General features: G+C 52.9%; 2 protein-coding genes across 2 annotated transcripts; both read left to right on the forward strand.

Moving 5' to 3' along the window:
- Window positions 1–1,028: 1,028 nt before the first annotated feature.
- LOC132482502 (melanoma-associated antigen 10-like) lies at window positions 1,029–1,967 on the forward strand. The gene is made up of 2 exons (XM_060087823.1): window positions 1,029–1,162; window positions 1,280–1,967. Exons 1-2 carry the CDS (start codon window positions 1,029–1,031, stop codon window positions 1,965–1,967), a joined length of 822 nt encoding a protein of 273 aa, XP_059943806.1.
- Window positions 1,968–8,946: 6,979 nt separating this feature from the next.
- LOC132482503 (melanoma-associated antigen 10-like) lies at window positions 8,947–9,885 on the forward strand. The gene is made up of 2 exons (XM_060087824.1): window positions 8,947–9,080; window positions 9,198–9,885. Exons 1-2 carry the CDS (start codon window positions 8,947–8,949, stop codon window positions 9,883–9,885), a joined length of 822 nt encoding a protein of 273 aa, XP_059943807.1.
- Window positions 9,886–12,476: the final 2,591 nt, after the last annotated feature.

Here is a 12,476-nt window from a genome sequence, read left to right on the forward strand (position 1 = left end):
TTCCACGGGGGCCTTGGAGGCGCCAGAGCACGGTCAGCAGATGAGATGTTTCCTGACTTCTGGCTCAGGGTCCTCGGGAGGTCAGGTGTTTGGTGTGAGGGGTGAGGCTTCAGGTCCGCAGAGGGTGGACTCCCAGGATCCCGAGGGCGGACTGAGCAGACCCCCAGCCCTGGTACAGGGGCCTCCACAGAAACCTGCCCCTGTGGTCAGTGCTGGGAGGCCAGGCAGGATGTGAGGAGGAGGTGAGGACCCAGAACGTCCCCATCCTAGGACCCTCGGGAGGCCCTGGACAGGTGCGGCCACATGTGGGGCCCCCTCACTGCTTTCTGTTCAGACCCGGGGTCTTGTTCTGAGTTTCCCCTCAGGCCCACAAAGGGGAGAGTCCAGGCCCTTAAGGGGAACGGTGAGCACTACGAGCCAGCCCCGAGGAGACCACCCACCCGAGAACTCAGAACTGGGGGGATCTCACAGAGTCCGGCCCATCCCTCCTACCAGCACCGAGGGGCCCAGGGCTGTGCCACAGTCTACACAAGAGGTGCCCCCTCCATCCCTCTTACAGGGGCTCCAGGAACCGGGAGGCGAAGGCCCAAGTCTGAGGACCGTGTCCTCAGGCCACAGAGCAGAGGAGGCCCAGGCAGTGCCAGGAGTCAAGGGGAGGTGCGTGCCCTGAGTGTGTACCCAGGGGCTCCCCCTCCCAGAACAGAGGGGACCCCACAACACCCGAGTCACCCCACCGTCCTGTTCAGCCCCAGAACTTGGGGCCGTGCTGGCTGCACCCTGAGGAGCCCCCTCACTTCCTTCTTCAGGTTGGCAGGGGACAGGCCGCCCAGGAGGAGCGCCCCTGTGAGGCCCGAGGGCACCCCTGAAGACGAGACCTGTAAGTGACTCTTGTCAGAGCTGCCCGGGGTGCCTTTCTCCGCCGAGGCCGCTCACACGCCCTCTCTCCCCCAGGTCCGTGGTCCCTACCTGTCGCCCCTGCCCACACTCCCGTCGGCGGCCCGACCCCAGTCATCATGCCCCTGGTCGAGATGAGTGAGCTCCGCCAGCCGGAGGCAGACTTTCAGACCCCAGTCCCGGCCCAGGGCCTGGTGGAGGCACAGCTGTTGGGGGCTGAGGGGGAGGAGGCCGTATCCCCCTCGTCCTCCTCTTCTTACTCTGACCTGTTCCTGGGCACCTCGGAGGAGGTGGCTGATGCTGGAGAACCCAGTCCCCCCCAGAGCCCCTCCCCCACTGCCAGGGCCACCCCTCCATGGAGCCAATGTGAAGACGACGGCCTCAGCCCCCAAGATGAGGAAGGGCCGAGCACCTGGCATGACCAGGAAGATGTGCTCCAACATGCTCTATGTCAGAAGGTGGATGAACTGGTGGCGTTCCTGCTGTTCAAGCATCAGACCAAGGAGTCGACCACAAAGGCAGAAATGCTGACCATCCTCAAAGATTACCAGGACCACTTCCCCATGGTCTTCAGGCGAGCCTCCGAGGACATGCGGCTGATCCTTGGCCTCGACGTGAAGGAAGTGGACCCCAGCAATCACTCCTATGTCCTCGTCCCCACCCTGGGCCTCACCTACGATGGGATGCTGAGTGACAGGCCGAGCATGCCCAAGACCGGCCTCCTGGTGCTGCTCCTGGGCCTGATCCTCCTGGAGGCCGACTCTGTTGCCCCTGAGGAGGTGGTCTGGGGAGCACTTAGCAAGATAGATGTGTGTGCCGGGAGGGAGCACTACATCTATGGGGAGCCCAGGGAGCTCCTCACCAAAGTGTGGGTGCAGGAGGGCTACGTGGAGTACCGGCAGGTGCCCCACAGCGACCCCGCCCGCTACGAGTTCCTCTGGGGTCCCCGGGCCTACGCGGAGACCAGCAAGTGTCAGGTCCTGGAGCATCTGCACAGGGTCAGTGAATGGGATCCCAGGTCCTTCCCATCCCTGTCTGCAGAGGGTGTGAGCGACGAGGAACAGGGAGCCTGAGCCAGAGCAGCAGCCAGGCTCCTTCCAGGCCCGCGTCCAGCAGCTTCTCCTGTGGGGCAGGAAGGGAGGCTGATCCTTCACTCTGAGTTTGAAGAGGGAGTGGTCAGCCTTCTAAGCAGTGAGGGCCCGGGCAAGTTGGGGCAACCCGGTGTAGCATCTTTGTTTTCCTGTTTTCTAAGATGACATGGAAATTCATCTGTTTCCTTTAGTGATTTTTCAAATGTTGTTCTTTTTCATAGAAGATGTTTTAAATGCCAATACTTTGTATTTTTTATACAATTTTTAAAGGTTACATTCAATTTACAGTTGTTACCAAATATTGGCTCTACTCCCCGTGTTGTACAATACATCCTTGTAGCCCGTCTTACACCCCAAAGTTTGTGCCTCCCAGTCCTCCATCCCTGTAGTGCCCCTCCCTCATCCCTACTGATAAGCACTAGTTTGTTCTCTGTATCTTTGAGTCTGCTTCTTTTTTGATATATTCACTAGTTTGTTGTATTTTTTAGATTCCACATATGAGTGATATCGTGCATTATTTGCCGTTCCCTTAAGTAAGTCTGACTTACTTCACTTAGCATATTGCCCTCCAAGTCCATCCATGTTGCTGCAAAAGGCAAAAGGCAAAAGTTTGTTCCTTTTTTATGGCTGAGTAGTAGTCCATTGTACATATACAGTACCTGTTCTTTATCCATTCATTTGTCGATGGACACTTAGGTAGCTTCCGTATCTTTGCAATTGTAAATAATGCTTCTATGAGCATTGGGGTGCATGGATCTTTTCGAGTTAGTGGGGTTTTGAGGGGATATATACCCAGGAGTGGAATTGCAGGATCCTATGGTAGTTCTGTTTTTAGTTTTTTGAGAAACCTCTATGCTGTTTTCCCCAGTGGCTGCACCAATCTACATTCTCCCAACAGCGTACAAGGGTTCCCTTTTCTCCACATCCTCACCTACATTTGTTATTTGTGTTCTTTTCCATGATAGCCATTCTGACTAGGTGTGAGGTGATATCTCTTTGTGGATTTGACTTGCAGTTGCCTGATGATTAGTGATGTGGAGGATCATTTCATGTGCCTGTTGGCCATCTGCATTTCCTCCTTGAAAAAATGTCTATTCAGTTCTTCTGCCCATGTTTGTAATTGGGTTGTTTGTTTTCTTGATGTTGAGTTGTATGAGCTGTTTATATATATTGGATATTAATCCTTTGTCAGTCACTTCAGCTGCAAATCTTTTCTCCCATTCAGTAGGTTGTCTTTTAGTTTTGTCAGTGGTTTCCTTTGTTGTGCAAAAAAGCTTTTAAGTTTAGTTAGGTCCCATTTGTTTATTTTTCCTTTTACTTCTTTTCCTTAGGAGATAGATCCAAAAACATATTGCTGTGATTTATGTCAAAGAGTGTTCTGCCTGTGTTTCCCTCTAGGAGTTTTATAGTATCCGGTCTTACATTTAGGCCTGTACCCTATTTTGCATTTATTTTTGTTTATGCTGTTGGACAATGGTCTAATTTCATTCTTTTACATGTAGCTGTTCAGTTCTCTCAGCACCACTTATTGAAGAGACTGTCTTTTCTCCAGTGTCTACTGTATTCCTGCCTAGTTTGTTGTAGATTAATTGACCATAGGTGCGTGGGTTTATTTCTTTGCTTTCTATCCTGTTCCATTGATCTATTTGTCTGTTTTTGTGCCAGTACCATACTGCTTTGATTACTGTAGCTTTATACTGTAGTGTGAAACCAGGGAGTATGATTCCTCCAGCTCTGTTGTTCTTTCTCAAGATTGTTTTGGCTCTTCAGGGTCTTTTGTGTTTCCATAGAAAATTTAAAATTATTTGTTCAAATTCTGTGTAAAATGCCAAGAGTATTTTCATAGGAATTGCATTGATTGCAGTTCTGTAGGTTGACTTGAGTAGTATGGTCATTTTAACACTACTGATGCTTCCAATTCAAGAATGCAATGTTATCTTTCCATCTGTTTGTGTTGTCTTCAGTTTCTTTCATCACTGTTATACTTTTCAGTGTACAGGTCTTTTGCCTCCTTAGGTAGGTTTATTCCTAGGTATTCTATCATTGTGATGCAATGGTAAATGAGATAGTTTCCTTAATTTCTCTGATACTTTGTTTTTAGTGTATACAAAGGCAACTGATTTCTGTATATTAATAATAGTATTTAATAAGCTTCAGTTTCTACGTTTGTGAATGGTATTGACCACATATATTTGTACTGATCCAATACAAGGCTGAATTTTGGTATTTGTAAAATCAACTGGGAAACATTCCTTCATAGTTTGTGATCCCAACCTAGATAACACAGCATTGCAATAGGAGTTTACTTGGAAATGTGAAAGTAATTACCAGTACAATTCATGGCCACCGGGTTGTTCTTCGGGACACCACGTCGTCGGCTCAGTGGTGCGTGCCCTGCTGTGGGACTGTCCTGTGCCCACCACAGGGCAGGGCCAGGCCCCAGGCATGTGGGCCATAGGGGGAGGGGCTTCCCTGAGGGGAGCAGGCATTGCCAGCACACATCGTCCTGGAGAGAGGCCACATGTGGGGCCCTCAGGAAGGGAGACTGGGGGGGGGATGGAGGGCCGATGGGTGGGGTGTAGCGGAGGCACCTTGTTGGGGACCCCGGGGGGGGGGAACCCGTGGGGTCCGGTGGCCGTTAGAAGTTCCTCTCTGTGTTATCATGCCCTCCGTTCAATGGTTTCAGTCAATGTTTCTCTTTAATAAATTTCTCGGAACGTTTCAGCTGAGTGTGGCCTCCGCAGTGGGCAATGGAGGGAAAGGATTGCTGCGGGTGAGGGTGGGGGTCCAGAGTCGGATTCCTGCTCAGCACCTGTGGGACACCTCTCCAGTGAGAGGGTAGGCTAGGCACTTTGCAGACCCAGACATGGTGAGGGTTCTTCTTCCATTTCATAGGTGAATTGTAAAGTTTTAGCGAAAACTGATAATTGCCTGAAAAGGCAGTAGAGAAGTTAAAATGTAAATGAAAAACTTGATTATCTCAGCAGGAAAAAGGGAACATAGGAGCAACAATAGTTGGACTGACAGTGCTACGGACTGAATATTTGTAATCCTCTCCCCCTCATTCACCTGTGAAATTCTAACCCCCAAAGGGATGGGATTTGGAGGTGGGGCGCTGGGAAGTGATTAGCCCATGCTGGGGGAGCCCTCATGGATGAGATTAGCTCCCTTATAAAAGAGACCCCAGACAGCTGCCTCATCCTCTTGTGCCATGTGAGAAGATGGCTAGTTGATACAACTAGACAAGAAATCAGTCCATATAAAGAAGAGCTTTATTACTATTGCTTTATTACTCAGCTGTACAGAGGAACGAAATGGGTCGTTTGTAGAGACGTGGATGGATCTAGAGACTGTCATACAGAGTGAAGGAAGTCAGAGAGAGAAAAACAAATATCGTATATTAATGCATATGTGTGGAACCTAGAAAAATGGTACAGATGAACCGGTTTGCAGGGCAGAAACAGAGACACAGATGTAGAGCACAGACATATGGACACCAAGGTGGGAAAATGGTGGGGGCGGGGGTGGTGGTGGTGTGATGAGTTGGGAGATTGGGATTCACAAATGTACAATTTTATGTACAAAATGGGTAACTAATAAGAACCTGCTGTATAAAAAATTACATAAAATAAAATTCAAAAACTAAAAAAAACAAAAGAAATCAGAATAGGTTTATGACATTATCAGTCACAGTAGAAAACCACCTGTAAAGACAAATTGAGTTATTTGCCACAACGGGCTCTGCATCGCCAAGTTTGCTGCCCCAACTCCACAGCCTTGCAGGGAGGCCTTCCTATTGGTGGAAGGCCAATGGGCGTGTCTTTTGCTTCCTGAGGCGCCAAACCTTGGGACCTCAGGCCCTCAGTGCGCATGGCTACTGCTGCTCCCGTAGCAAAGCGCCTCCTCACGTGCTCTTGTCATCCAACCACTTTCTCTGTAAAGAGACGTCTAGAACTTTCTCCCTCATCTCCCTGGAGCTTCCGGGAGCACCCGGAAACCCACGTGGCGTTCGCACAGAGTGCCTGGGACCGTCAGCTGCAGAGTTCCTGGCTGCACTGCTGAGACGAGCTCTTCAGCCCCTTCTGAGCAGGACTCCGGAGTCATCCACAGAGTCAGAGCAAGTCAGGAGACAGGCGGGGGCTTTGCCGGGGGCTGGACTCCACAGGTACCGGGGGCCCTGGGAAGGAGTGGAGGTGGGGGGAGGGCTACGGGCTGCTCGGTTGGGAGTGGGGGAGCGGCGGCGGAGGGCAGCGGGTTGAAGGGGGGCTGAGGGAAGGGTCCCCCTGTGTTCGGGTCCGAGGGGAGGACCGCTGGCTGCTGGGGTGGCTGGTGGGGGGCGTTTTCGAGTCGGGGTGCAGAGGGTGGGGCTAATGGCTAAGCGTGGGGGGGCCGGAGGAGAGGGCTTCCTGCTGGATGGGTGGGTCCGGCTTTGGGGGCCAGAGGAGAGGACGACTGGCTGTGGGGGTGGGGAGGATGGGATGGGCGGGCCCCCGCCCCACGGGCTGACAAGGGAGGGGAGGGCTAACGGCTGCTGCGTGTGGCGGGAGGAAGGGGGAGGTACTCCTGGCTGAGGCGGGGGTCGATGGGGAGGACTCCCGGGCGCGGGTTCGGTAGTTGTTAGGGGAGCTCCCGCCGGGGCGGGGCGGGGCGGGGCGTGGGGTGGGGGGGAGGACGCTCGTGGCACGAATGGGGCTCGGGCTCCCGGGTGGGCGGGGGCACGAGGGGTGGGCTCTGCGTCTGGGGTGCGAGAGCTGAGAGCCCCTGGTGCTGAGGGTGCTCGGAGGCGAGAGAGGCACTCAGATGTCTGTTCATGAGGGGGCGCCAGCGGAGAGTCAAGGTGAGGAGTCGAGGGAGCGCTGAGGGACCCCCGCGGGATCATCTCAGCCCTGAGAAGCCCTGGGCTTGGTGGCCTGATGTGTTGTGCATAGATTCCCCCTGGGGGTCTCGGGACAGTGAAAGCCTTGGTGTGAGGGTCCGGCCTCGGGTGAACACAGGGGGCGTCCCCGGACCTGCCAGGGCTCGAGCTGAGGACTCTGAAGGAGGACAGAGGGGACGCCATTGATCCCCGCCCCTGCCATCAGCCCTGGGCAGTCCCGGGACGGAATGAGCACTTGGCAAGGAGTTTTGACTTCTGCCTCCAGGTCTCAGAGACACTGGGGACCTGGTGTAAGGGGCGGGGCCTAAAGAGGGCGGAGGGAAGAATCCCAGGACCTGCCGGGAGTCGAGGTGAGGAACCTGAGGGAGGAATGAGCGGACCCTGGACCCCAGAAGAGAGGGGGCCCTGGGGAGGCGATAGGGTGGGATGACCCCATGCAGCACTTCCTGACATCCGGGTCTCAGAGACCCTGGCGAGGGGTTAAAAGGGGCGGGGTCTCAGAGAGGCTGGGGAGGGGGTATAAGGGGCGGGGTCTCAGGCGGGCACAGGAGAGAATCCCAGGTCCTGCGTGGAGTCAAGGTGAGGGCCCTGAGGGAGGACTGAGTGCAGCCTGGACCCCAGAACAGAGCTGGCCCTGGGAGGCCATAGGGTGGGATGAGCACAGCAGCACATCCTGACATCCGGGCCTCAGAAAAGCTGGGGACCTGGGATAAGGGGCAGGGTCTCATGAGGGCAGAGGGTAAAATGTCAGGTCCCTGGTGGACTAAGGTTAGAGCCCTTAGGCAGGACTGAGGGGACCCTGAGAGAGGACAAAAAGGACCCACCAGATCCCCGCCCTGGCAGGTGGCCGTGGGAGGCCCCGGGGCGGGATGAGCACAGTAGGCCTGTCCTGACGTCCTGACGTCCGGGCCTCTGAGAGACTGGCGCCCTGGTAGAAGGAGCAGGGACTCACACTGGCAGACGGGACAATCCCAGGTCCTGCCCAGAGTCCAGCCTGCACGCGAGGAAGCAAGGATTGAGGACGTTAGACCCCAACACAGGGAGGGATGCTTTGCCCTTCCACGGGGGCCTTGGAGGCGCCAGAGCACGGTCAGCAGATGAGATGTTTCCTGACTTCTGGCTCAGGGTCCTCGGGAGGTCAGGTGTTTGGTGTGAGGGGTGAGGCTTCAGGTCCGCAGAGGGTGGACTCCCAGGATCCCGAGGGCGGACTGAGCAGACCCCCAGCCCTGGTACAGGGGCCTCCACAGAAACCTGCCCCTGTGGTCAGTGCTGGGAGGCCAGGCAGGATGTGAGGAGGAGGTGAGGACCCAGAACGTCCCCATCCTAGGACCCTCGGGAGGCCCTGGACAGGTGCGGCCACATGTGGGGCCCCCTCACTGCTTTCTGTTCAGACCCGGGGTCTTGTTCTGAGTTTCCCCTCAGGCCCACAAAGGGGAGAGTCCAGGCCCTTAAGGGGAACGGTGAGCACTACGAGCCAGCCCCGAGGAGACCACCCACCCGAGAACTCAGAACTGGGGGGATCTCACAGAGTCCGGCCCATCCCTCCTACCAGCACCGAGGGGCCCAGGGCTGTGCCACAGTCTACACAAGAGGTGCCCCCTCCATCCCTCTTACAGGGGCTCCAGGAACCGGGAGGCGAAGGCCCAAGTCTGAGGACCGTGTCCTCAGGCCACAGAGCAGAGGAGGCCCAGGCAGTGCCAGGAGTCAAGGGGAGGTGCGTGCCCTGAGTGTGTACCCAGGGGCTCCCCCTCCCAGAACAGAGGGGACCCCACAACACCCGAGTCACCCCACCGTCCTGTTCAGCCCCAGAACTTGGGGCCGTGCTGGCTGCACCCTGAGGAGCCCCCTCACTTCCTTCTTCAGGTTGGCAGGGGACAGGCCGCCCAGGAGGAGCGCCCCTGTGAGGCCCGAGGGCACCCCTGAAGACGAGACCTGTAAGTGACTCTTGTCAGAGCTGCCCGGGGTGCCTTTCTCCGCCGAGGCCGCTCACACGCCCTCTCTCCCCCAGGTCCGTGGTCCCTACCTGTCGCCCCTGCCCACACTCCCGTCGGCGGCCCGACCCCAGTCATCATGCCCCTGGTCGAGATGAGTGAGCTCCGCCAGCCGGAGGCAGACTTTCAGACCCCAGTCCCGGCCCAGGGCCTGGTGGAGGCACAGCTGTTGGGGGCTGAGGGGGAGGAGGCCGTATCCCCCTCGTCCTCCTCTTCTTACTCTGACCTGTTCCTGGGCACCTCGGAGGAGGTGGCTGATGCTGGAGAACCCAGTCCCCCCCAGAGCCCCTCCCCCACTGCCAGGGCCACCCCTCCATGGAGCCAATGTGAAGACGACGGCCTCAGCCCCCAAGATGAGGAAGGGCCGAGCACCTGGCATGACCAGGAAGATGTGCTCCAACATGCTCTATGTCAGAAGGTGGATGAACTGGTGGCGTTCCTGCTGTTCAAGCATCAGACCAAGGAGTCGACCACAAAGGCAGAAATGCTGACCATCCTCAAAGATTACCAGGACCACTTCCCCATGGTCTTCAGGCGAGCCTCCGAGGACATGCGGCTGATCCTTGGCCTCGACGTGAAGGAAGTGGACCCCAGCAATCACTCCTATGTCCTCGTCCCCACCCTGGGCCTCACCTACGATGGGATGCTGAGTGACAGGCCGAGCATGCCCAAGACCGGCCTCCTGGTGCTGCTCCTGGGCCTGATCCTCCTGGAGGCCGACTCTGTTGCCCCTGAGGAGGTGGTCTGGGGAGCACTTAGCAAGATAGATGTGTGTGCCGGGAGGGAGCACTACATCTATGGGGAGCCCAGGGAGCTCCTCACCAAAGTGTGGGTGCAGGAGGGCTACGTGGAGTACCGGCAGGTGCCCCACAGCGACCCCGCCCGCTACGAGTTCCTCTGGGGTCCCCGGGCCTACGCGGAGACCAGCAAGTGTCAGGTCCTGGAGCATCTGCACAGGGTCAGTGAATGGGATCCCAGGTCCTTCCCATCCCTGTCTGCAGAGGGTGTGAGCGACGAGGAACAGGGAGCCTGAGCCAGAGCAGCAGCCAGGCTCCTTCCAGGCCCGCGTCCAGCAGCTTCTCCTGTGGGGCAGGAAGGGAGGCTGATCCTTCACTCTGAGTTTGAAGAGGGAGTGGTCAGCCTTCTAAGCAGTGAGGGCCCGGGCAAGTTGGGGCAACCCGGTGTAGCATCTTTGTTTTCCTGTTTTCTAAGATGACATGGAAATTCATCTGTTTCCTTTAGTGATTTTTCAAATGTTGTTCTTTTTCATAGAAGATGTTTTAAATGCCAATACTTTGTATTTTTTATACAATTTTTAAAGGTTACATTCAATTTACAGTTGTTACCAAATATTGGCTCTACTCCCCGTGTTGTACAATACATCCTTGTAGCCCGTCTTACACCCCAAAGTTTGTGCCTCCCAGTCCTCCATCCCTGTAGTGCCCCTCCCTCATCCCTACTGATAAGCACTAGTTTGTTCTCTGTATCTTTGAGTCTGCTTCTTTTTTGATATATTCACTAGTTTGTTGTATTTTTTAGATTCCACATATGAGTGATATCGTGCATTATTTGCCGTTCCCTTAAGTAAGTCTGACTTACTTCACTTAGCATATTGCCCTCCAAGTCCATCCATGTTGCTGCAAAAGGCAAAAGGCAAAAGTTTGTTCCTTTTTTATGGCTGAGTAGTAGTCCATTGTACATATACAGTACCTGTTCTTTATCCATTCATTTGTCGATGGACACTTAGGTAGCTTCCGTATCTTTGCAATTGTAAATAATGCTTCTATGAGCATTGGGGTGCATGGATCTTTTCGAGTTAGTGGGGTTTTGAGGGGATATATACCCAGGAGTGGAATTGCAGGATCCTATGGTAGTTCTGTTTTTAGTTTTTTGAGAAACCTCTATGCTGTTTTCCCCAGTGGCTGCACCAATCTACATTCTCCCAACAGCGTACAAGGGTTCCCTTTTCTCCACATCCTCACCTACATTTGTTATTTGTGTTCTTTTCCATGATAGCCATTCTGACTAGGTGTGAGGTGATATCTCTTTGTGGATTTGACTTGCAGTTGCCTGATGATTAGTGATGTGGAGGATCATTTCATGTGCCTGTTGGCCATCTGCATTTCCTCCTTGAAAAAATGTCTATTCAGTTCTTCTGCCCATGTTTGTAATTGGGTTGTTTGTTTTCTTGATGTTGAGTTGTATGAGCTGTTTATATATATTGGATATTAATCCTTTGTCAGTCACTTCAGCTGCAAATCTTTTCTCCCATTCAGTAGGTTGTCTTTTAGTTTTGTCAGTGGTTTCCTTTGTTGTGCAAAAAAGCTTTTAAGTTTAGTTAGGTCCCATTTGTTTATTTTTCCTTTTACTTCTTTTCCTTAGGAGATAGATCCAAAAACATATTGCTGTGATTTATGTCAAAGAGTGTTCTGCCTGTGTTTCCCTCTAGGAGTTTTATAGTATCCGGTCTTACATTTAGGCCTGTACCCTATTTTGCATTTATTTTTGTTTATGCTGTTGGACAATGGTCTAATTTCATTCTTTTACATGTAGCTGTTCAGTTCTCTCAGCACCACTTATTGAAGAGACTGTCTTTTCTCCAGTGTCTACTGTATTCCTGCCTAGTTTGTTGTAGATTAATTGACCATAGGTGCGTGGGTTTATTTCTTTGCTTTCTATCCTGTTCCATTGATCTATTTGTCTGTTTTTGTGCCAGTACCATACTGCTTTGATTACTGTAGCTTTATACTGTAGTGTGAAACCAGGGAGTATGATTCCTCCAGCTCTGTTGTTCTTTCTCAAGATTGTTTTGGCTCTTCAGGGTCTTTTGTGTTTCCATAGAAAATTTAAAATTATTTGTTCAAATTCTGTGTAAAATGCCAAGAGTATTTTCATAGGAATTGCATTGATTGCAGTTCTGTAGGTTGACTTGAGTAGTATGGTCATTTTAACACTACTGATGCTTCCAATTCAAGAATGCAATGTTATCTTTCCATCTGTTTGTGTTGTCTTCAGTTTCTTTCATCACTGTTATACTTTTCAGTGTACAGGTCTTTTGCCTCCTTAGGTAGGTTTATTCCTAGGTATTCTATCATTGTGATGCAATGGTAAATGAGATAGTTTCCTTAATTTCTCTGATACTTTGTTTTTAGTGTATACAAAGGCAACTGATTTCTGTATATTAATAATAGTATTTAATAAGCTTCAGTTTCTACGTTTGTGAATGGTATTGACCACATATATTTGTACTGATCCAATACAAGGCTGAATTTTGGTATTTGTAAAATCAACTGGGAAACATTCCTTCATAGTTTGTGATCCCAACCTAGATAACACAGCATTGCAATAGGAGTTTACTTGGAAATGTGAAAGTAATTACCAGTACAATTCATGGCCACCGGGTTGTTCTTCGGGACACCACGTCGTCGGCTCAGTGGTGCGTGCCCTGCTGTGGGACTGTCCTGTGCCCACCACAGGGCAGGGCCAGGCCCCAGGCATGTGGGCCATAGGGGGAGGGGCTTCCCTGAGGGGAGCAGGCATTGCCAGCACACATCGTCCTGGAGAGAGGCCACATGTGGGGCCCTCAGGAAGGGAGACTGGGGGGGGGATGGAGGGCCGATGGGT

The sequence above is a fragment of the Mesoplodon densirostris genome, chromosome X (genome assembly GCF_025265405.1).
Source record: "Mesoplodon densirostris isolate mMesDen1 chromosome X, mMesDen1 primary haplotype, whole genome shotgun sequence".
Classification (NCBI taxonomy): Eukaryota; Metazoa; Chordata; class Mammalia; order Artiodactyla; family Ziphiidae; genus Mesoplodon; species Mesoplodon densirostris.

Coding starts and splice junctions, on each gene's coding strand:
- LOC132482502 (XM_060087823.1), top strand. CDS start 1,029: ATGAGTGAGCTCCGCCAGCCGGAGGCAGACTTTCAGACCCCAGTCCCG. Junction 1,163..1,279: donor TCCTCTTCTTACTCTGACCT/GTTCCTGGGCAC, acceptor CGACGGCCTCAG/CCCCCAAGATGAGGAAGGGC.
- LOC132482503 (XM_060087824.1), top strand. CDS start 8,947: ATGAGTGAGCTCCGCCAGCCGGAGGCAGACTTTCAGACCCCAGTCCCG. Junction 9,081..9,197: donor TCCTCTTCTTACTCTGACCT/GTTCCTGGGCAC, acceptor CGACGGCCTCAG/CCCCCAAGATGAGGAAGGGC.